General features: G+C 35.9%; 3 protein-coding genes across 4 annotated transcripts; 1 reads left to right on the top strand and 2 right to left on the bottom strand.

The window, feature by feature from the left end:
* Positions 1-2,761: 2,761 nt before the first annotated feature.
* LOC125274691 lies at positions 2,762-6,857 on the top strand. Its single transcript, XM_048201095.1, has 6 exons — positions 2,762-3,460; positions 3,569-3,886; positions 3,975-4,280; positions 4,732-4,824; positions 5,298-5,338; positions 5,847-6,857. The coding sequence occupies exons 1-6, from the start codon at positions 3,406-3,408 to the stop codon at positions 5,901-5,903; spliced, it is 870 nt and encodes a 289-aa protein (XP_048057052.1). The 5' UTR covers positions 2,762-3,405; the 3' UTR covers positions 5,904-6,857.
* Positions 6,858-7,434: 577 nt separating this feature from the next.
* LOC125274689 (Ig heavy chain C region) lies at positions 7,435-12,542 on the bottom strand. The gene is made up of 4 exons (XM_048201094.1): positions 11,347-12,542; positions 10,884-11,201; positions 10,461-10,760; positions 7,435-10,283 (listed from the first exon to the last, which is right to left on the bottom strand). The coding sequence occupies exons 1-4, from the start codon at positions 11,393-11,395 to the stop codon at positions 10,180-10,182; spliced, it is 771 nt and encodes a 256-aa protein (XP_048057051.1). The 5' UTR covers positions 11,396-12,542; the 3' UTR covers positions 7,435-10,179.
* A 3,856-nt stretch (positions 12,543-16,398) lies between these two features.
* Positions 16,399-21,756, bottom strand: LOC125276287. Of its 2 annotated transcripts, none has more exons than XM_048203787.1 (4): positions 21,696-21,756; positions 20,311-20,631; positions 18,774-19,067; positions 16,399-18,169 (listed from the first exon to the last, which is right to left on the bottom strand). In XM_048203787.1, exons 1-4 carry the CDS (start codon positions 21,742-21,744, stop codon positions 18,027-18,029), a joined length of 807 nt encoding a protein of 268 aa, XP_048059744.1. In that variant the 5' UTR covers positions 21,745-21,756; the 3' UTR covers positions 16,399-18,026. The 2 variants fall into 2 exon arrangements, with proteins under 2 accessions (XP_048059744.1, XP_048059745.1); XM_048203788.1 differs by having other exon boundaries at positions 20,383-20,631.
* Between the last annotated feature and the right edge of the window lie 2,426 nt (positions 21,757-24,182).

The following is a 24,182-nucleotide window of genomic DNA, read 5'->3' as shown; positions in this document are numbered from 1 at the left end:
GTTTCTGAACTGTGGTTGATTTTGACACGAAATTACCCAAATGTGTATATCTGAGATTCTTTTATACATCTTTTATAACACATACTTATAACTTATGCAGATACTGAAATGACATACACTGTCTGGTACAATACAAATATTTTGAGTGTCCCTTATTCTGTCCGTTATTTTCCTATAAAGAACCACGACTGTCCCTTATTTTCCTTTCCAGAAGTTGGCAACCCTAATGGTTCCGGACAATGAACTGAACTCAGGCAGAAACTTAAATACACAAAGGTAAATGGTGAACAGCGGTGAGGATCGTTAGTGTCCGTGGTGACTGATGAGTGGTGGCAATGTGGAACAGGTAACACAAGTCAGGAGTGACAACAAACTGAAAGTCCATGAACAGAAAATAATGGTGACAGTACACCTCCCGAAAGGGAGGGGTTTAGGAGGTGGACGAGGTGATGGCGATGTGATGGTGAGAGGCTGGAGTGACGGGTTGGTGAAGAGATGACGATGAGTTCCCTGAAGCGCAGATGTAGTATGCATGATGGTGGCACAGACCCAAAGCTCTCCAGTACCGACAGTCCATGGCAGAGTCGAGGATGGGAGGAGCTGAGATGGAGTAGAGGTGACTAACGGCATCTGGGGGACGACCGACGGAGATTCGGCAGATGGATCCATGGGCACAGAAGGAGAGCTGATGAACTCTAGCGACATCACTGGCTTGGCAGACCTTGGCGATGCCGCGGCACGACTGACCGTCGTACACGGAGCCAGAGTACACAAGGGCTGAGTCAGAGCCAGTGTGATGGAGGACAGAGATGACGCCGAGGGTAAGGAGGAACCAGCTGCAGCTGTAGGGGTGGAGGAACGGAGTGCAGCAGATGGCCTGCAAGTCCGTGGTGGAAGTGGTGTGACGACTGACGAAGGGGGAACCAGCAGGACGAGGGAACCTGGAGAAGCTGTCAGTCCGAGGGTCTCCGATGGAGCTGCTAAATGGGAGGATCCAAGATGGAGCCAACAGGCCAAGATGGAGCGAAGAGGTCGAAGGTGGGAGCGGAGCCACAGGATACTCTCACACGGTCGCTGCAGGTGGATGCTGGAGGACTGGCTGAGCTTCGCAGTGACATCAGAGTCGACAGAAAAGCGGTAAGGATGACAGAGTTCATGCAGATTACGGCAAGGAGGAAATTGTAGTCCATATGGTCAATTGTACTGTCCATAGATAATGATGATGATGATGATGATGATACTGGGTGGGACAGGGTGGGAGTTATTTCCTCGCTCTTCGTAGTCATTCCTCCCTCGTCAGCTGATGTTGTGGGCTCATGCCCCTGGTCAGACGTTTGATGAAGTTCCACATCCGGGGTGAGGGTCGCCTCTGTCCTCTTGGTCTCGGGCTCTGGCTGATGCTTTGCGGCAGATGGTAACTCTCCGTCTTTGGGGGGTTTGCACAAATACTCTGTGGTCGATGGAGGTGATTCAGGGCCTGGGTCTGGCTATGTTCTGGACCGGGACGTGATGCTCTCCAGACACTGGATGATTGCTTCTCTCCAGCTCAGTCCGGTGGTGTCTGGGAGGTCCACGGGATGATGGTAATTCGCCCTGATCCAGAACAGTGACTTCAGGGTCTTGTCGTCGTAGGGGCAGGAGATGGCTAGATGAAAAAACTCTGTGGAAAAGCAAACAAAATCGTGGCAAAATCTTTGCATAATCCATTTCTAGGTCCAGTATTATGTCACGTAGTGTGGTAGGAAGGCAGACAAGGAAGACGAGGGTACAATCCAGTAAGTAGTTTTAATGAACAGAAGATCAGACAGGCGAGTTGGTGTGAGGATCGTTAGTGTCCATGGTGACTGATGAGTGGCGGTAATGTGGAACAGGGAACGTTAGACAGGAGTGATAACAAACTGAAAGTCCATGAACAGAACATAATGGTGTCAACATACCTTATTAACATAAGCTTCTAAGAAAAAAAAATCACAGTATGATTCCTGTTATATAAGTACAACACAAAAGAACAAATTGGTTTCCTCACCTCTTCTTTTTGACTTAGCAGAAACTGCTTAAAATGCTCATAAGGTTCACATTAGGTCATATTATATTATCTAATATAATTATAGTATGGTTTCTCTGATAGTACTTTTTATTATTATTACTAAAACTGGTTACATAAGCCTATGTTTGAGGTTATGTTCATAATGTATGCATATTTTTTTGTGATAGGTTGAAAAACCACAGTGCTTGTGACAAAACAATGCATGGCCTCTTGCTCTAGCCTTCATACTCACAGTTAAGAACTTGCGGTTAGAAAGAAGCTGCATAACAGGATGTTATATGAGATGAGAGTCTCATGAAACAGAACTGCACACCTGCTTTCACTGTCCATTTTTGGACAACTCCACAGGAATTACTTGATATGAAACTGTTGGACCTCACGCCTTTGTATTGATAATGTTCATATTTGTCATCCCTACATGACCTAAATAACGACATTGAGGGTGTTATGAAATACTTAGTCTGAGGATAAATAAAATTGGACTGCAAATCTGTATTAAATCACTATCAATATATTTTGGAATATAATTAAAAAATATGTTAGAGTTGAATTATAGCAAAATTGTGAGTATTAAATTAAATTTCTGCCATTCCAAATGACTTTCTTTCTTCTGTGGAACAGAAAAGAAGATATTCTGAAGGTCAAAATAACATTGCATGGACCCCCCCCCCCCCCCAAAAAAAAAAAAAAATACAGAAAGGAAGTCATGCAAGATTGGAGAATTTTTAATTGTCATATTTATGTGAACTATTCTAGCATTAATTCATATATACTAGCTTGACATTGCACATAGATGTAGCTATCTGAAGTGCAGTGTGGAGAAACGGTGTGGCCATTGAGCATTGGCCGTTCTCACACCATGCTGCTCTTTTCATCTCACACCATGTAGTTAAATAAAAACAGCATCCAGAATAACAGCAGACTGTCAAACAGAGTACAGTTAACAGACAAGAACAGCTTCTTAGCTTGCACTGATTTCTACATAGAGAAACAAACTAATCCAATAATTGTAGATGATACGTTGAAATATACTGAGTGTACCTGCTGAAACATAAGCAGTCTAAGAGCTACTTTGCAGCTTGTTTGCTTAAATCATTACCTGAATAGTAAACGTTACTTCTTAAAGCTTCTGATAAGTTATAGAAGTGTAATTTGCAACATAAAGAGATCTATTATTTCAGTGTTGCTTTGCAACAGTGATTACTAAGTGCTAAGAAGGTCCACCCACTGGTGAGTTTTTTTTTTGTTTTTTTTTACTAAAAAGTAAATGAAACTCATGTACTGGCATCTTTTGTCATTAAGATTGTGAGCGTTAAAGTTAACATTAAAAGGTGGATCAGAGCCTTGAAACTGCTAACATGAGTACCTGGATGTGCTTTTGGATTTTATGTTTTTGCATTTCAGCTTTAACAAGTAAGTCATTTATGCAAGTTAAGAATGTCATCACATTTATCTCAACTCATTAATATTTCATTATGTAGATTATTCGTTGTAAACTTACTTTTATTCTCTTGTTTGCAGCTACTTACTCGTTCTTCATGAGTCAGTCTCCGAGCCTCACACACGTCTTAGTCGGTGACACTGTAAAATTAACATGTACATTTGAGCAGAGAGTTTCTTACTGCTATACTGCTGCAACATGGCATAAGTTGAACCTGCGGACTGGTAAACTCACACAGGCGAGGTCTATCTCACAGTCTGATTCACTTCAACATGGTGATAAAACTTGCGTTGTTAGTTTTACAAATGTAACACCGAACGATTCAGGTTTGTACTATTGCATTAGCCATCACAACTCAATGGTTATTGTCGGCAGTGGAAGCAGGGTGATCGTAACAGGTAAATCTGGAGTTAAATCTCATCAGCACTTCAATGGCTTATGGTCACTGTTACAGATAACATTTTGACATGATGATCTCTGTTGTAGATCGCTCTGTTGTGGAACCAAAATTATCCATCTTATACTCACCACAAGAACCTGACTCATCATCAGTACTGCTGCAGTGTCTTGTGACCGGAGTCGTCCCGTCTCAAGTGCGGGTGTTCTGGATGATTGGAGAGAAAGAGCATGTTGGATGGACCGAATCTGCCTGGACAGACGCCACTGATTCAGCCACAGAATTCACACGTGCTCATCTCTCTATTCCTGTAGAGGAGTGGACAGACGATGATGAAATCCAATGCTTTGCTGATTATAATGGCAAGAACATCTCCAAAACACTGAAGCGATATGGTGCGTATAATGATGAAAGTCTCAGAGATACATCAGGATAAATGTTACACAAAATATCTCCCAATTTTAATTACTTTGTATTTTCAGAATCCAGAGACTAGATTAGTTGTCACACTAAAAACTTTAACAAAATTTTAAAGACCAATTACACAAATATTTTCTTTTCTTTTTCTCTTTTTTTAATTTTTGGCAGTGGTTTTGTGTTTGTTACAAACGCCTATCAAAACCCTGATTAAGTGATTAAAAATAGGCCTAATAAGAAGAATAAATTTAACAATTCTGTTCTACAAATTATATTTTAATCTGTTGTGTGAACAAAATATTACATTGTTGTACATTCAAGCAGGATACAGAAAGAACACCAAAGGACTGAACCCCAATCTTCACTAGAACACTGTATATTAACACTAAATATTAATTATTAATATTACTGTGATGGATAATCTTTCAGGATTGAATCAAAGAAATCTCTGGCTTCTTTACTGTGGTTTTGTGGCAGCATTCCTGACTATGGCTGTGGCCTTCTCTATTTGTTTATGTCAAGGTAAACATTTAAATCAATCTGAAAATCTGTTTTATTACTAGATTGACTACTAATTAATTGTATTAATTTGTATTTATTTTATAACAAATTAATAATTTACAAATATTATAATTAACTAACATACTTGAAAGCATCTGATTGAAATTATTCCCAATATTCATATATGGTTTTATGTGTTATATAGGTAATATGTGTTAAAAGTGCATAATTGTCAGTATATATATATATATATATACTTGAACATGAAAAAAAAAAGTAAGTTTTTTTTACAAATTATTTAAAATTTGAAATGGGTAAAAGCACCATGAAATTGTCAAGATAAGATTCAATCATGGATTTTTTATTGCAATTCTCAAGGATGCACAAAAATATGTACTTAGACTTCTAAGGACACAATAAAGGAAATCAAATTAGAAGCAATGGTAAGTTAAAATAAAGTTCAGACATAAAGGATAATATTTACCCTTTAAAAGGTAGACAGAGTGCAGTGACTGCAGAAATGTCATCTGTAATGGTAAGTACAGTATAATCTAATAATTATGGACAGATAAATATTCAGATATGGTAACACTTTACAATAAAGTTTCATTTGTTAACATTAATGTATTAACTAACATGAACTATCAATAAGCAATACATTTTATAATCAATTTATTAATATTTGTTAATGTTAGTTTATACAAATACAGTCGTTCATTAGTTCTCAATGCATAATGTTAACATACAATACAACTTTTGATTTTAATAATGCATTAGTAAATTTTGAAATGAACATTAACTAAGATTAATAAATGCTGTAAAATTACTGCTCATTCTTAGTTCATGTTAAATAAAGTTATCTAATGTTAACTAATATTTTAAAGTGTTATCGATATTACTTATTGTTTGTTAATTATTTGCTTTGAATGGTAGTTAGTGAATCTATGAAAACTTTTTTTTAAATCTTGACAAAAAAAATGAAATGATTTGTTAAGGACAGTCAAGCTTGAATGGTATATTAAACTTCATTTTTTTTTATCTAGTTTTACCCTGTGGACCCCATCAATTTAGGACAGAATTTAATTCCAACAAAAAAATAATGGTAAAAATAAAATGTCTGTATTATTTTTAACTGTAATTATATGAATTATGTGAAACAGCATCAGTGGAGATCAGAAATTGAAAAGAATGTTTGCGTATGCAAACCATTATTGAAATGAAAGTTAATTCATACAAATTTGCATCTTTCTAATGGTTCATGATGATAAAGGTCTGGTTCATTCAGATGCTTACTCTTTATTCTCTGAATTTGCTTTCTTTTGTACTCTGTGGGTGAAAAAGCAGCTTGCAATTTTATTTATAGAGCTGTTATGTTAAAACTATATAAATAATTCACATTATTGCTTTATTATTGCTTAATGTCTCCTCTTGGTCCCAAATAAAGATATTTTTACTTTTTAAAAACTGAATTTCACTTTTATGCATTAGAAACAGAAATTGCTTTCTGCCTTCAAATCCTTTGTTAGGAAGCCATAGGAACTGAACTTTTATTATGGTGCAAAGAATCTTGAGTTTCAGTGAATAACGAACAACTTATATTTCACTCTGTTTATAGCTATTGGTGGCTTGAAAATGAACAAAGATATTTGCATTTCCTTTCTTTCATTTCAAAAGAGCTGTAGGGAATCCGAAAGGCACAGAGGTGCTGATAGCGATCAAGAGCTGTAGGCCAAGATGTGCATATATTTGAATGTCTATTTTTTGGAGCTTTCTTCTGTCTAATGCTCCTCTGCCTCTCTATCCGAACTCTGACTTCCTGGGCAACTGGGTTCAATGCCATAGGCTGGAGTCAGGTCCTCGATGGCATCTCTCTTTCTCTCTTTCCTTTTAAAAGCTACTCTCTCTCTCTCAGGTAAAATGTCAAATACATTCTGGGTGGTATATGTTTTTTTTTTAATCATATCATGCATCTATTTTGTAACTATTTCCAGTTAGCCATGGTAATTTAGTAAGTAACTATTAACCATAAGCCATTACTGTTATTAAAGCTACTGTCCGTAAGTTTTGCCTCTTTGTCACCATCTCTGTTTGAAATCTGCAATTGCAGTTATTTGGGAATTATCATTTTTACATGGGGTGTGGATCGGCACGGCTCCTCAGCGTGGATGAATCTAATGCTTTCTGTCAGTCACCGCACTGGTGATACTGTACTTCAGAATCACAGATTGTATGACTTGGAAGTATGATCAAAATGAGAATTTTCACTGGAAAATGTCATCTTATGGAGTAGGTAACAAATCTGGCACTTTTGTTCTGACCAACTAAGAAAAAAGCATAAATAGCGCTGCCATTGGTGATTAAATCTAATGTTAAATCTAATGATCACTTAGCTGGGATCACGCCAAACCGTGCAAATTATTATTATTGTAATACTTTGTTCTCAAATTGTTAATGTTAACAACATCAGCAGCGCTTGATGTGTATTTAGTGTGTATTAGCATTACCTGTAGATTTCAATATCTGTAGCCACTCCACATTCTGAAGTCTTTTGCTTTTGACTACAGGTGAATCTCCAGTTGTCACTGATGATTGCCATTTGGACCTTTCTAGATTACAATCCACCATCAAAATGATAAATTTAATTATTCCAGCTGCTGTGAAAAAAAAGGCTATAAATGATCCGCTAGTAGCATCCTCACACATGGCCTAGCTGGGACTAGTTCTTTCTATTTACAGATGTCACGTGATGCAAAGACAAACATGCTCGAATTTCCCGCAGAAACCCACCAGTACTAAATTTATTATAAAACATTATTAGAAGCTTACTGCTGCGAATCGGGCTAAGGTGAGGAGATAGTTTTGAACACTAGCTGATTAAGTACTTAAATATTTTTTAACCAAAAAAAAAAAAAAAAAAAAAAAGGTTATGGATGGCTGCAAAACCTTTTCAGTGTTACACCATAATGTTGATAATGTTTCTTTAGTTACTCGGCAATCCTGCAGCCTGAACCACTGTAGTGAAACTACTCCTTTCCTTGTAAAAAATTAACTTGACATTCAAAAGTCAATGAATTTGCAACAGCTGAATGTAACATTGCACATGACACAATCCTTAGGCCCATGTCACAAGTTTTAGTGGCACATAATCTGATGGCATATGCCAATGAAAACCGGATGTGCCACCACCTGATGTGCCACTAAGCACTGCGGCATGTGCCAATGGCTTCTGTACGTAAGATGCCATGCCACTTATATAGCTGATTTTAATACCGCGACTGGTTCTGAGGTATCCGAGCAGCTTCGTAATGTGATTGAGAGAGCAGCAACATTTAGGGCAATGAATTGTGTGCCATTTTTAAGAGTTCTGAAGCAGCACTGTAGCTTTCAAACCTTTTGCTAAATAATAATAATAATAATAATTAAATGAGGAATATACAATTCTAACAAAATAGCATAGAATGTATTATTTTTGTTTTTATAGGATTTCTGTTATTGAAATTAATATTTTAGATGCTTCATGTTCTATTAAGTGCATGGTTTTCTGAATGCGTGGAATACTATTTTTAATATTATTATTTATTAATTTTTCCCTGAATGCAGCACACACACTGTCACTTTGCAAACATTCTGTAGTACTAGTGTAGGACACGAGGGAGCGCCCAAAGTTAATAACATTCGTGTTGGTCAATTCCTTGGGTTCACCACACGAGGGCCCTTCACGAGTTCTAAACTCTGGTTACTGAGATCCAAGTTTCAGCCACAGCCCAGTTCTAGTGCTGTAGCTACTACAATAGCAGTAATTCTGATCAGTTTTCCAGTGTTCTTCTTTTAGGATAGAATAATAAAAAGGTTATAAAGGTTAATGAAACATAAAAATTATAAAGTATAAAGGATATTGGAAAAGAAAAAAAAATATGGACAATTTTCCGGGCAGGGTTTAAAATAAGACAGGAGTAGGCCTTAATCTAGAATAGTTAATCATGTCTTAAAAGTGTTTTTTGAAACACATGTTAAGTATAGATTACTAACACATGGACTATGGAGTCTTGAACTAAAATAAACAAAATTAATTTGAATTAACACCATCGAGGTTGCCTATAAAACATGGAATGAACCAAGAAAAGCTTAAAACTGTATGGAACTGAGAGGCAAATGCAGGGAAAACAATGGCAGAATTAAAAAAAATCAATAAAAAAAACAAAAGAAAACTATTAAAGCTAATAGCAAAGAAAAGCTGCACACATCAGCTGTGGGAAAAAAGAAAAGAAAAGAAAAAGAAACAAGGAATGCCTGAAAATCTATTTTTAATTATTTAGAAACAAATGCACACACATCTACAAGAACAATACAACAACTTCAGGTAAGATTGAATCATCTGCTTTATTATTTTACTGTTTTGTGAATCTGTGGGTATAAGATCAATATCTTTACATAGTCCAAGTAACCCATGTGTCTTCTAAGATCACAACATTAAACTGAAGTTAAACCTGCCTCCTGGAAGGTTTAATTTAAGCCACAGTTTAGTTCTGGAGTAGCTCTTTATCGTTCTTCAGGAAATCAGCTTATTAAACTCTGGACTAGACTAAGTATAGGACTATTTAAAACCATGACAGCGAAAGCAGATTTTTGTTAATCTGGTTTAAAAGGTCATTCAATTCTAGGACTAATCTCTGTCTGGGAAACCACTCCATTGATATAAATGATAATGAAACATAGGTGTACTTCTACATTAATGACAATAGCACCATTCTCAGATGATTGATAATTGATTTGTATAGCTGGGCATGGACAGTACAGGGAGATGTCTGTATCAGCGTCCAGAAATCATATTTGTTTTTTCCACATGTGATGTATATGAACATATTTTTATTTGTCATTTCTTTACTTTCTGCCTTGTTACATTTTCTTACTAGAAAATCATTTAGCAAGTACTTCATTACTTAATTAATGATAATTAATTAATAATCTTGGTGCCTATATTTGTAAGGATATTTTTTGACATTGCATTCAAACTTAAAAACCTAAGCTACTTATTGCATGGATCTCTATTGATTAAATAAACTCTGAAATTGGATGGCACATTAAAATGTTTTTTATTAAAAGTTATAACTTAAGCTATGCAGAAAATGCTCACCCATTCACTATAGTTTTACCTGTCACATTTGCATAAAATGTACTCACATTTAAACATACAGTATAATTAACCTAAAAGTTCATTTATACAGCAGGATGTGTCTATAGCATGTATCCCTGCCAATATAAAAATAAAACCTATGCAACCTATGCACAGTTGATGCACATTTATTTATTTGCAACAAATCTATTTTATTGTTTGATGTTTTCAGGTCATAGAATCAAATACAAAATTTCCGTAGTTTAGAAGTGCTCTGCTATTAATAAGGTTGTGAAAAAGAGTAGAGCGGTGACAAGTGCAAAAATTCTAGCAACACTGACGAGAGGATAACAAGTGTCCTGAATATCTGAGGAAAAGAATAAAATGGAAAAGCATTGTGAGAAAGGAATCAAAAATGTTCTGCATAATCACAACATCCAGATTTAAGATCATCCAAGAAATCATATGGTCAAAATTTTAGACAGATAATAAAACATTTCCTTTGTTATCTTAGTGAGAATAAATATTAGGAAAAGTTATTTACCATAATAACGAAGAGTTTTGTTGAACATCCATCCACCAAACTTCACAACACAGGTGTACTGTCCTTCTGTCTTCCACTCCTCAGCTGATACTGCTACATAATTCTGAGTTTTCACAGAGTTCTCTTTACCTTCTTCCCAAACAAAAAAAGTTTGCCCTTTTTCTTTTCTACTCCCTATGAGCCAGTACACATGGACCTGTGATGGAGCAAATCCCCTGACTGTACACTGAAGAGTAAGGTTGAGGTAGTTGCTGCTGGCAAATGCCATGACATCAATAGACGGCATAACTGTGCTGTCAGCTGCAAGAAGAAAGTTAGATGTCATTTAGTGCATTTAATGAGATAAAATAACAGACTGATACATAATCATATAATAAAAACCTGAGTTTTCTTATCAGCACAAACCATGTTCTAATACAGCACCTTGTACAGTAACAGCTGTGCCATTCCCGAGGTACATATGCTCACGGTCGGTAGCGATGCAGTAATATGTCCCAGAATCCTGTATCGATGCATTGTAGATGGAAGCCTGACACACTGTGCTTTCCACATGATCTTTAGTCTGAGGAGGGATGTTTGAGTCCTGCAGAATGTCTATTATTAGACTCACTGGATGTACTCTTACCCAGGCCATTGTGTGACAGAACGACTGCACCTCATTGAGTTGGCAGTGCATAGTCACTGTATCACCCGATTTCACCTTCACTGATGGGGGAAACTGATAAACTGTACCTGCCATCCCTGCAAAGGGATTCAGACCTCAAAATGTGACAAATTAAACAATATCATAATAAATGCTACTTTGATAGTCTTATCATTTACACTAGTTTTAGGTACAAACGTATTAATATGCATAAATGAAGATTAAAATACTGTTGTAGCTTACCGTGTGGCGAAATTAAACAGAACAAGACAAGATAAAGGAGGTCGTGCATGCTGTCTGAAGACTTTACAGGCCAAAGCAACTGAGAGAAATGTGCCGAGTCTGACAAATCACACACCTTTTCCTGTCTGTCCACGATTGTTTCATCAGCTTCTGAGGTAGACCTGAGAAACTGTTCATTTCTTGTGTTTAGTTTTAATCATGATATAACTCTACCTATTACAAAATTGCATAGATTGAACCCAGTTCACACTTACTGTTATTAAGGCAGCATCTTAGCATTTACCACCACTAACACCCAAAATCGAAGGAAATGAAAACATCAATTAAGCTCTTATATCAATTTATTTAGTTTTTATAGCAGTAACCAACTCTATATAAGTTATATACAGGTAGGCTATATCAGTGTTTCCCAACTTTTTACAGCAATGGCACAGTTTTCAAAAGTAAAAAATTTCCATTGCACACTACTATCACATAAAATATAACATAAATGCACAAGCAGGCATTGCAATGCTTCAAATGGCATGTTAAAATGGCACATAATATTAGTTTAATCTGAAACTTGAGCTTGTTTTGATGAACACAGAGATGATATCCTGGCTGGAACTGACGATCAACACAGAGCTCATGGTCAACTGGCCGTTCTTTCTCTGTTTTTGTTCTTTATGCAAGTAAGAGTTTAAATCAAAGCTTAATGTCTCTACTGCTAAAATGACACACTACCACAAAAAATGAATAATTCTTCTGACTCTCGCACGCTTTTCAAAACCTTCTCTTCTCTTCTTAATCCTACTCCTCCCCTGCCTTTGTCAAACTTAATAGCTGATGACTTTGCCACATTCTTCATAAATAAAACAACAACCATCAGCGGCCAATTTTCCACACCACAAACTGACAAACACATTTTAACAGCTAACACACATATTCTCCCCTTCTTCTCTCTGCTCTCGGAGGCAGAAGTCTGCAAACTCATTCTTTCCAATCACCCTACTACCTGTCTGCTTGATCCTATCCCCACTCTTCTCCTTCAAGACATTTCTTCTTCAGTTGTACCTGCACTCTCTCACATCATCAACACCTCTCTTCACACTGGTACTTTTCCCACTGCATTTAAAGGGTTAGTTCACCCAAAAATGAAAATTATGTCATTTATTACTCACCATCATGTCTTACACACAGGCCTTCGTTCATCTTTGGAACACAAATTAAGATATTTTTGATGAAATCTGATGGCTCAGTGAGACCGCTATTGCCAGCAAGATAATTAACACTTTCATATGTCCAAAAAAATGTACTAAAAACATATTTAAAACACTTTATGTGAGTACAGTGGTTCAACCTTAATATTAAAAAGTGACGAGAATACTTTTTGTGCGGCAAAAAAAAGTTTAAAAAATAACGATTTTTAAATAGGGACTAATCAGTGGTTCGGAGCGCGTATCAAACTGCCAAAGTCACGTGAACTATTGCAAATGCGAAACACTTATGACATAACGAAGCCTCATTTACTGAAATCACGTGACTTTGGCGCTCCGAACCACTGATTTGAAACAAAAGATTTGTAACGCTTCGAAGCTTCATGAAGCATTGTTTTGAAATAGGTCATTACAAGATATTGTTGAAAAGTCGTTATTTGTTTTTTGTCAAAAATATCTTAAAGGTGCCCAAGAATGCTTTTTCACAAGATATAATATAAGTCTAAGGTGTCCTCTGAATGTGTCTGTGAAGTTTCAGCTCAAAATACCCCATAGATTTTTTTTTATAAATTTTTTTAACTGCCTATTTTGGGGCATCATTAACTATGCACTGATTTTTTCAGCGCGCCGCCCCTTTAATTCGCGTGCTCCCTGCCACACGAGCTCTCGATTATATTACAGCACATTTACAAAGTTCACACAGCTAATATAACCCTCAAATGGATCTTTACAAGATGTTCATCATGCATGCTGTATGCATGCTTCGAATTATGTGAGTAAAGTATTTATTTTGATGTTTATATTTGATTCTCTATGAGTTTGGTAGTGCTCCGTGGCTAACGGCTAATGCTACACTGTTGGAGAGATTTATAAAGAATGAAGTTGTGTTTATGCATTATACAGACTGCAAGTGTTTAAAAATGAAAATAGCGACGACTCTTGTCTCCGTGAATTCAGTAAGAAACGATGGTAACTTTAACCTCATTTAACAATACATTAGCAACGAAACATTTAGAAAGACAATTTACAAATATCACTAAAAATATCATGCTATCATGGATCATGTCAGTTATTATTGCTCCATCTGCCATTTTCGCTGTTGTTCTTGCTTACCTAGTCTGTTGATTCACCTGTGCAGATCCAGACGTTACTGGCTGCCCTTGTCTAATGCCTTTCATAATGTTGGGAACATGGGCTGGCATATGCAAATATTGGGGCGTACACCCCGAGTGTTATGTAACAGTCGGTGTTATGTTGAGATCCGCGTGTTTTCCGGAAGTCTTTTAAACAAATGAGATTTACATAAGAAAGAGAAAGCAATGGAGTTTGAAACTCAATGTATGTCTTTTCCATGTACTGAACTCTTGTTATTCAACTATGCCGAGGTAAATTCAAATTTTGAATCTAGGGCACCTTTAATTTGTGTTCTATGAATGAAGGTTTTACGGGTTTGGAACGACATGAGGGTGAGTAATTAATGACATAATTTGCATTTTTTGGGTGAACTACCCCTTTAAGCAGGCTTTTAACCCCACTGCTTAAGAAACCCACTCTAAATCCAGCATTTCTAGAAAATTACAGACCGGTCCCTTCTTCCATTCATTGCTAAAACACAAGTTTCTACCTTTCTTGCACAAAACAACCTCCTGGACTGCAATCAGTCTGGTTTCAATAGCTGCCACTCAACTGAGACTGCCCTATTTTCAGTTAATGAAGCTCTGAGACTGGCCTCAGCACTCATCTTGCTGGATCTGTCCGCTGCTTTTGACACAGTAAACCACCAGATCCTCCTTTCAACCCCCATGACGAAGGGCATCTCAGGAACAACACTCCAACGGTTCAAGTCTTACCTCTTAGGTAGGTCCTTCAGGGTTTTGTGAAGGGATGAGGTGTCTAAGTTGCAACATCTCGCTGTACTGGGGTGCCTCAGGGCTCAGTGCTTGGACCACTTTACTTCTCCATCTACGCGTCATCACTAGGATCTGTCATTCAGAATCACGGTTTTTCACTGCTATGCTGATGACACACAACTGTACCTCTCATTCCAACCAGATTTGACGGTAACTACTTGCCTCTCAGCCTGCCTGACAGACATTTCTTGCTAGATGAAAGACCACCACCTTCAAGGTGACAGAACTTATTATTTTCAACTGCTTACACATAAAATCCTTACTTGTCACACAATTTCTGACACTCAAACACCAGAACCACATGCCAAATCTGCAAAACCATACACTAATTCTCGGCCTTTGACTCAGTTTTCAATTTCATAAAGCACTTTTTGCAAAACACAACACACAATTCTCTATGTAACACAAAAATCTAACAGGAAGTATCTTGATTTCCTTTTTCAAACACAACCATTGTTTCTGTCCAACTACACATGGTTAATGTGTATTCACAACCACAAATGCTTCAGTCTTCACAAATGGTTTCAATCTTGCGTTCATGTTTACCATGAATCTTTCAACATCTCTCTGCCAATTACTTTCAATCTTGTACAGAAATGTACATAGGAGCTCATGAAAGAAGAGCTTTAGTTTTTGAATAACTGTGTGTATATGATATATCCAAAAGTAGAATATCATGACAAAGGTGTTCGCAACGTAAGACGAATGTTTGCTTTTAAGATATGTTTGTGATATTTTGAATGCAGTACTTCATTTTGCAAGAGATGTGAGGCATTTTGCATTTTGTGTGTGCAATTACTGGATTTGTGTGTAAAGTTTTGACTGTAATAAAACTGTAATACTAAAACTTACTATTATCAATCTTTTTTTTAAAAAGTGAGCTGCTCTTGAATGATAGTCCATTTGCTTTGTTCTTTGCAGATTAGCTAAATGTGTCTCTCACCAAAGGCTTTGAATGAAGTTAAAGGTGCCATCGAGCGTTTTTTTTACAAGATGTAATATAAGTCTAAGGTGTCCCCTGAATGTGTCTGTGAAGTTTCAGCTCAAAATACCCCATAGATTTTTTTAAATTAATTTTTTTAACTGCCTATTTTGGGGCATCATTAACTATGCACCGATTCAGGGGCTGCTGGCCCTTTAAATCTCATGCTCCCTGCCCATCGAGCTCGCGACTCTATAATACAGTGCATTTACAAAGTTCACACAGCTAATATAACCCTCAAATGGATCTTTACAAGATGTTCGTCATGCATGCTGCATGCATACATCGATTCCTGTGAGTATAGTATTTATTTGGATGTTTACATTTGATTCTGAACGAGTTTGATAGTAGCTAGGCTGCAGCTAGCGGGCTAAAGCTAACATTACACACTGTTGGAGAGATTTATAAAGAATGAAGTTGTGTTTATGAATTATACAGACTGCAAGTGTTTAAAAATGAAAATAGCGACGGCTCTTGTCTCCGTCAATACAGTAATAAACGATGGTAACTTTAACCAACAGTAGCCTACATTAGCAACATGCTAAAAAAACATTTAGAAAGACAATTTACAAATATCACTAAAAATATCATATCATGGATCATGTCAGTTATTATTGCTCCATCTGCCATTTTTCGCTGTTGTTATTACTTGCTAGACTGATGATTCTGCTGTGCACAGATCCAGATGTTACTGGCTGCCCTTGTGTAATGCCTTTCATAATGTTGGGATCATGGGCTGGCATATGCAAATATTAGGGGCGTACACCTCGACTGTTACGTAACAGTCGGTGTTATGTTGAGATTCGCCTGTTCTTCTGAGGTCTTTTAAACATATTAGATTTACATAAGAAGGAGGAAACAATGGAGTTTGAAACTCAGTGTATGTCTTTTCCATGTACTGAACTCTTGTTATTCAACTATGCCGAGGTAAATTCAATTTTTGAATCTAGGGCACCTTTAAGGGGAAATAAAAGATTTTTTTTTTTTCAAGACCTTTTAGATGATATAATGACCTCACAAAATGCTGCAGTGCTGTCTGAATGTCCAGTTTGGGCATGAGGAAACTTTTCAAGAGTGCCTCTTTCCACATGTTGTTGCCAAAATGCAAGCTTTGCTCTGAATCCATGCAATTTATCTGTGCTATTTAGCAAATTCTCATTTTTCTTTCCATTCATGTTCAGTTCATTGAGGTGTGCAAAGATGTCCGTCATGTATGCCAGCTTTGTACACCATTCATTATCTGCCAACTGTGATTTTTCTGCTGTTAGGAAGGTTTTCCATTTATACACATGTGACAAAATATTACCATGGGACAGCCACAGGACCTTTTGTTACTGTTTTCATTAGTGGATCAAAATCATGCTAGTCTAAATATCAGCACAGCTGTGAACCTGTGGCCTCGTACATACATACGGAATGACAGCACTCTTGCTTGTGCGATATTGTTTAAATAAGTAATGTAATAAGTGGATATCATGGTTTTTCAAGGCATATTTTAAACCTGAAAGAATTTCACATGAGAACTGCATGAATTCTGCATGGGTGGGTAAGTAAAGCGGTAAAATCATGCAATCTCTGTTGCACTCTTGATGCATAACATGAAAACTGTCATCTATTTAACATATTAAGATAACTAAAAAACACATGAATACAATCTAAAACTATGTGGCACGTCCTATTTAATTTCAACAAAGTCAGCAATTCTGCTCTTCCACCAAAGACTTCAGGGTTGGAATTATGCATCTCTGAGGTTTCACTGGCATACTTTTGAGATTGATATTTTTCCACTGACAAAGCAAAGTGTGGACATTAACCAATATGAGATGAGGTCCACATCACCATTTTGCTCGTGTGGTGCATGAAACCACACGATAAAGAGGACACAGAGAAACAACAACACTGAAGAAAAGAAAAAAAAAATCACTTCCTGTCTGTGACCCTGCATGCCACACATAACCGAAGTCACATAAGGCATAATATCTCTTAATAGCTGGTTCTTTGTCCCTTATAATTACACTTGCCATTCAGGTTCACATGACTGACACTTTATAGGCTATAGGTAACAACAAATACCATAATATATGATATTTTATTTTTTCTGATTTGAGATTATTGGTAAAAATTCATTTGATTTCAAGAAAAAAATGGGTCAATCAATACATTTGTATATATATTATCCATCAAAAAGAGGGCTAATGGTGACTTTTCGATAAAGTTTTAGAGAAAGGGTTAAAAGGCATACTATAGGCCTATATATATTTTAAAATACTTATATATTTAAAAAAAAATATGCAGTGGAATAAACAAAGTTCAGCACAGATTGCATGAAAGTCTGAATTTATCCTTTTTAATTAACTTTCACAAAATAACACATACTATTTAAAAAGTTCTGCAAACATCAATAAAAATCTGAAATAAAAAGATCACAATAACTCATGAAACATGTTTCCTGCAAATAGATGCCAATATTTTTAAAATATTAGTAACTATTGATATCTTTCATCTGATGTACAGCAATGCCAAACACCAAAATAAGTTTGAAGAATAAAAATTTGTCAAAGCAAAATATAGATAAACTGAAACTCTTCGAAGCTATATGTTTTTGCTTAGACACATCATCACAAAAGTTTTTCGTCCCAGTTTATAAAAAGTCACTGTTATCAGAAGCAGGACACCAAAAATTAAACATAGAGACAGATATATGTATTTTACAGCATAGCACACATTTGATGCATCTGCGGAGAGAGAAAAAATATTCAATATAAAGATGTTCATAAAAAAAAAAAAACAATGAATAAAGAAATTAATTATACAATACTGTTCAAAAGTTTGGGGTCAGTAAGATTTTGTTATGTTTTTGACAGAAGTCTCGAAGGCTGCATTTATTTGATCAAAAATGAAATCCAGTGAAAACAGTAAAATTGTAAAAAATGATTACAATTCTAAATAACTATTTTCTATTTTAATATATTTGAAAATGAAATTTATTCCTGTGATGGCAAAGCTGAATATTATTCCAGTCTTCGGTGTCACATGATCCTTCAGAAATCATTTTAATATGCTGATTTGCTGCTCAATTTGCTTCTTATTATTATCGATGTTGAAAACAGTTGAAGTTGAAGTTTGTAGAAACCATGCATAATACTTTTTTTCAGAATTCCTTGATTAATAGAAAGTTCAAAAGAACATGTATTTGATATAGAAATCTTTTGTAACATACATGTCTTTACTGTCACTTTTCTTCAATTTAATGCATCCTTGATGAATAAAGTGTTCATTTTACTGACCCCCAAACTCTTAAATGGTAGTATATATTTTAGAGATATTGTTATACTGCACCATGTCGCTGAAGGGTCTTGGTATAGAGCTGTCCTCCAAACTCCACCACACACATGCACTCCACCATCCTGTCCCACTCCTCAGCAGTAATCAGGATTTGGTTCCTGGTGATCTGGATGGCACCATCATTCCCATGTGTCAAAACTCTCTGTCCTTTCTCTTTTCTCCCCTCTACAGCCCAGGACAATTGAACCTGAGAAGCCTCGACCCCAGTCACAACACAATGAAGAGGGACTAAAGAACCGTTTGGGATCAGTGGTGTAAAAATATCAATAACAGGAAACACAGTGTGTTCTGGAAAGAGATTAGGAAAAACATTTGGTCATAATGGAAAGAAATACGAAGCATCAAAAGACTTTTTGTGGCAGTTGTTATGTTGCTGTTCAATGGGTTTTCTGTAAATCAGTGGTATTTAAAGTGTGAGGCACATAGGCTGCACTCTTAAAATAAATGTTCTTTATTGGCATTGATAATTCCATCAAGAACCTTCAATATCAATGGAATCCATTGCACTAAAGGTTCTTTAAAGTGGAAAAAAGTTCTTTGGGTTATTAAAATCTTCTTCACATTAAGAAAAAATTGGTTCTTTTAAGAAATGTTCACTGAAAGGTTTTTTGGGGAAGTCAATATGCTGTTTCAATTGCACCGCTACAAACCCCTCTTTTGGAACATTTATTTATAAAGTGTATAAACGGGAGCCATGGATAATTCAGAGTGTAAAAACAAGAATGAAATCTAATGAAAATTAGATTCAAAAACTGCATGAATATTTAATCTCTGATATTAATGCCATTATTAAATCTCAGCTATAAATTGCATGCACTATAGTTACCATTCATTTCTATGGAGAAAATGAAAAAAAAAAAAAAATGCAATAAATTTGGCTTTTTGTCTTTATTTTTCTTTCTCTTTATTTGGTAAAGAAAACATTCTTAAAAGCGGTTGTGTGTTGTTTTGTACTTTTGGACAGCCCATTGGCTAATATTTGACCCTGAACCACAAAACCAGTCAAAAGGTCATTTTTTTTAAATTGAAAATCTGAAAGCTGAATAAATTTCCATTGATGTATGGTTTGTTATGATAGGAGAATATTTGGCAGAGATACAACTATTTGGAATCTGAGGGTGCAAAAAAATCAAAATATTGAGAAAATTGCCTTTAAAGTTGTCCAAATAAAGTCCTTAGCAATGCATATCCACTCACAAAAATAACTTTTTGATATATTTACGATAGGAAATTTACGAAATATCTTCATGGAACATGATCTACTTAATATCCTAATGATTTTTGGCATAAAAGAAAAATCAATAATTTTGACCCATACAATGTATTCTTGGCTATTGCTACAAATATACCCGAGTGACTTATGACTGGTTTTGTGGTCCAGGGTCACATATTTTGCAAAGTCCTAAGTTGACCTGACCTGTACCAATATAAGTACAGTATCTTCTGTACTTATATTAATATAAACAATATAATGCATTAATTCACAATAAAGAGATTATTACTATTATTTTTTTATTAGAACAGATCTCACCTTTCACAATAACCCTGGATCCATTGCCAATGTGAGCAAAGCGGCTTTGCACAGCTGCACAATAGTACATACCGGAGTCATGCACCGTTGAATTGGTGATAACAGCAGAACAAATACTGGTCCAGTGGTTGGACGAGTGATGAGGATCGATTTGAAGTCTGTCAGTGAGGCTGATTGTTGCATTCTCAGGAATGACTCTCAGCCAAGCTATCGTGGAACATGCAGAGTACAACTCCACAATGTTGCACTTTAAAATGACGTCCTCTCCGACCATCACCTCAGCCACTGTCGGCCACTGTGTTACAATGAACAGCTCTTTCGCTAGATGAGAAAGATTGTAATGTTTATGTTATTGTGTTAATACTTCTCTTAGGGACTCTTTCCTACTGGGCTTTTGGTCCCACTTTATTAGATGGCCTTAACTACTATGTACATACATCAAACAATAAGTACAATGTACTTATTGTGTTCATATTGTACTGCAAAACTCTTTTGCTGCTATTGAAGGGGGGAACGGGTAAGGTTAGGACAGATTTGGTGGTGTGGGTAGGTTTAAGGGTGGGTTAAGGTGTAAGGGATGATTCAACAGTGTAATTATAAATGTAATACTGAAATTAATTTCAAATGTAATTAAAATTAATGTAGGTATTTTTTAAAAATTAAGTACAATGTAAAAACATGTATGTACACATTAATGTGCATTGTATTAAATGATTCATTTAAATGTAAGAACAAAGTAGTTAAGTCCGCCTAATATAAAGTGGGACTGGGCTTTTATACAACAGATTTTTGAACAACTTAAAGAAGCATTTCATTTTTAATAGTTGCACAATTATCATTCCGACAGCCTACCAATGTTTACTAAAATCATACAATACTTACAAAATACAAATATGCAAACAAATACAAATATATATGATTGACATCTATCAGATTAAATATTAATGTAAATCATTGAAGCACATTAGTACATTTAAATAAACTTGATGGTTGTGCCCACTTTAGACATTCTACTAACTATACTTTGTAACTACATGCCAACCAACTCTCATTAATTTGCAACTTCATGTCAACAAACACTCTGAGTTTTAGTACACTGTTAGGCTGGGGTTAGGGTTAGTAGAATAAGTTGACATGTACTTGCAAAGTTACTTATAGTCAGTAGAATGTCTGTTGGGAGACCGTCAAAATAAAGTGTTAGCAGATATCAAGAAGACATCTACTAATAATAGTTGACATGTGGTTGTAAAGTTACTTATAGTTAGTAGAATGTCTAAAGTGGATATTGAAATAAAGTGTTACCAACTTGATTTTTGTATAAATTTAGTAGTACATTTCTAGATTTAACAAATTGCTTCATTACAAAATGACAAAAAAAATTTTACCTGTTCCCACAGTGAGAGATAACCAGATCACCATCAGCCAGATACTCATCTTTTATGTCTGACTACCACACAACTGAATCTAGCCTTTATTTGTCTTGATCAGCAAAAACCTTGTCTTCCTTTCAGCCTCTGTGATAGGTCTCCTTATAGTAGTCAGTGACTACAGAAAACACAGAATACTCAAAACTATGGGGCATCTATGTTAGCATTAAAATCATCAAAAACATAGAGGGGGTTTAGTGCATATGCATTATGATTTCTAATACCGTTTGATTTTATTAAAGTCAAAGAACAATTCTTTGTAGAATTCATTGTAGGAAACAAAACTGTATCTTCTATAGTTATGGAGCAGCTCTGTATTGCATGTGCAGCTTAAAGGGAAAGTTCACCCAAAAATGAAAATTGTCCTAGGTGTATATGACTATCTTCTTTCAGATGAACACAATCGGAAATATATTTTAAAATATCCTTAGTCCTCCAAGATTGTGAATGGGGGACCACGTTTTAAAACAAACAAACAAACAAACAAAAAATGCATCCATCCATAATCATAAATAATCCATATGCTCCAGAGGTACGGTGGCCGAGAGAGCTCAACGTGCTGCAAATGAAGAAAACATATGCAAATAGAAAAAACACCAGCAAATAAAGAAAACATCTTCATCAGTTTGACAACACATGCGCTTCAAAAGTCCACAACACTTTCAAATAGACAAACGCGCTGCAAAACTATGGAAGGCCAAAAGGGCCAAAAACATGTGAATTTTAACACATCAACAACACCTTAAATGCGTGTATTTCACGCGTGAAAAATCAACGCGTTAAATACGCGTGAAACATCAACGCGTTGACGTGATAAAATTCACGTGTTTTTGGCCCTTTTGGCCTTCCATAGTGGACTTTTGCAGCGCGTTTCTCTAATTTTAAGTGTTATGGACTTTTGCAGCACGTTTCACTATTTGTAAGTGTTGTGGACTTTTGCAGCGTGTTTCACTATTTGTAAATGTTGTGGACTTTTGCAGCGCGTTTCACTATTTGTAAGTGTTGTGGACTTTTGCAGCGCGTTTCACTATTTGTAAGTGTTGTGGACTTTTGCAGTGCATGTGTTGTCAAACTGATGAAGATGTTTTCTTTATTTGCTGGTGTTTTTTCTATTTGTATGTGTTTTCTTCATTTGCAGCTCGTTGAGCTCTCTCGGCCACCATACCAGAGGGTTAATAAAGGCATTCTGAGGAGAAGGGATGCCGTATGTATACTGTGCAAGTCGATTTAGGCCGAAGAGCAACCTTTGACCTGACACAATGACGAACGCGAATTAGAAGTCTAAAACTAGAATTTCTAAAGACAAATGTCGGGAGATTTTGATATAAGAGAAGAGGAGCTTGAGTTTATTGCACAGCCCTATTTGTTTGAACCATGAGAGGCATCTAAGCAGAAGCTAGTTATTTGAATTTATAAAGTTTTAAATATAGATATTTTTCTAACAAAAACGCATCCCATTGCTTCAAACGGCCTTTATTAAAGGGTTAGTTCACCCAAAAATGAAAATAATGTCATTAATTACTCACCCTCATGTTGTTTTACACCTGTAAGACCTTCGTTCATCTTCGGAACAGAAATTAAGATATTGTTAATTCACAACCATTATACACCGTGAATGATAAAGGAAATTTTTAAATATATCTCTGATTGTGTTCGTCTGAAAGAAGATAGTCATATACAATGGCTTAAGGGTAAGTAAATCAGGGGACAATTTTCATTTTTGGTTGAACTATCCCTTTAAACAGCTCCCTACTGCAGGAAAAGACAATATTTGTCCATAGAAAATAGTATCAAAATTATAATAGAACAGTATCGAATTAAAATATATTTTTTATTGTGATTTTTTTTTTTTTTTTTGGCTTTTGAATGTTGTTTTTTTTCTCATTTTAAATCATTTCAATCATCTTGAGGTCTCAAAAGATAGCTATGGTCCATTGGTTAAGAACAGAAATATGCATGGGGACACATTGTTGAAAGGATAGAAACGCCCCTGGTTGAAGCGGATTCAGGGAGAGTCATGGCTCAGTGATGTCAGTAGTTATGAGATATTAAGGCAAGGCAGATGTAGATTCAGCACAGGTTTGAACAGGATAGGGTATTGTGACATTGGCATCAGATTAGGCAAAGTAAATTCGTAATCAGTCATGTTTCAACCCTTTTTGAGATGACAGGGAACTAATCCTATGTGCTCATGGTTTCCTGCTTATACTTTTAAATGTACAAACTGAACAGGTTGGAAGGCACCCTGATATCAATTCTTAAAAGACAAGCAGTTTGAAAAATGGATGGATTGATGTTGCTAGTAGGTTTGGCAAAAAAAACAAAAAACAAAAAACCCCAAAAGAAATTAATTATAATTATAGTTAATTATAGTTAAATTGATATAAAATTGGCCCTACATTTTTTATGACATATTGGTTTAGCTTAAAGCGGAACTCAGTAAGA

This window comes from Megalobrama amblycephala, linkage group LG9 (genome assembly GCF_018812025.1).
Source record: "Megalobrama amblycephala isolate DHTTF-2021 linkage group LG9, ASM1881202v1, whole genome shotgun sequence".
Lineage (NCBI taxonomy): Eukaryota > Metazoa > Chordata > Actinopteri > Cypriniformes > Xenocyprididae > Megalobrama > Megalobrama amblycephala.
This window is presented reverse-complemented; position numbering and strand designations above follow the sequence as displayed.

Excerpts from the sequence above, each read along its gene's own strand:
- LOC125274691 (XM_048201095.1), top strand. The coding sequence starts at position 3,406 with ATGAGTACCTGGATGTGCTTTTGGATTTTATGTTTTTGCATTTCAGCT. Across the intron at positions 3,887-3,974 it reads AAGCAGGGTGATCGTAACAG|ATCGCTCTGTTGTGGAACCA; the intron begins GTAAATCTGGAG and ends TCTCTGTTGTAG. Across the intron at positions 5,339-5,846 it reads CAGAAATGTCATCTGTAATG|TTTTACCCTGTGGACCCCAT; the intron begins GTAAGTACAGTA and ends TTTTTTATCTAG.
- LOC125274689 (XM_048201094.1), bottom strand. The coding sequence starts at position 11,395 with ATGCACGACCTCCTTTATCTTGTCTTGTTCTGTTTAATTTCGCCACAC. Across the intron at positions 11,202-11,346 it reads CTGTTTAATTTCGCCACACG|GGATGGCAGGTACAGTTTAT; the intron begins GTAAGCTACAAC and ends ATCCCTTTGCAG. Across the intron at positions 10,284-10,460 it reads CAAAACTCTTCGTTATTATG|ATATTCAGGACACTTGTTAT; the intron begins GTAAATAACTTT and ends TCTTTTCCTCAG.
- LOC125276287 (XM_048203787.1), bottom strand. The coding sequence starts at position 21,744 with ATGAGTATCTGGCTGATGGTGATCTGGTTATCTCTCACTGTGGGAACA. Across the intron at positions 20,632-21,695 it reads ATCTCTCACTGTGGGAACAG|CGAAAGAGCTGTTCATTGTA; the intron begins GTAAAATTTTTT and ends TTTCTCATCTAG. Across the intron at positions 19,068-20,310 it reads ATCCAGGGTTATTGTGAAAG|AACACACTGTGTTTCCTGTT; the intron begins GTGAGATCTGTT and ends ATCTCTTTCCAG.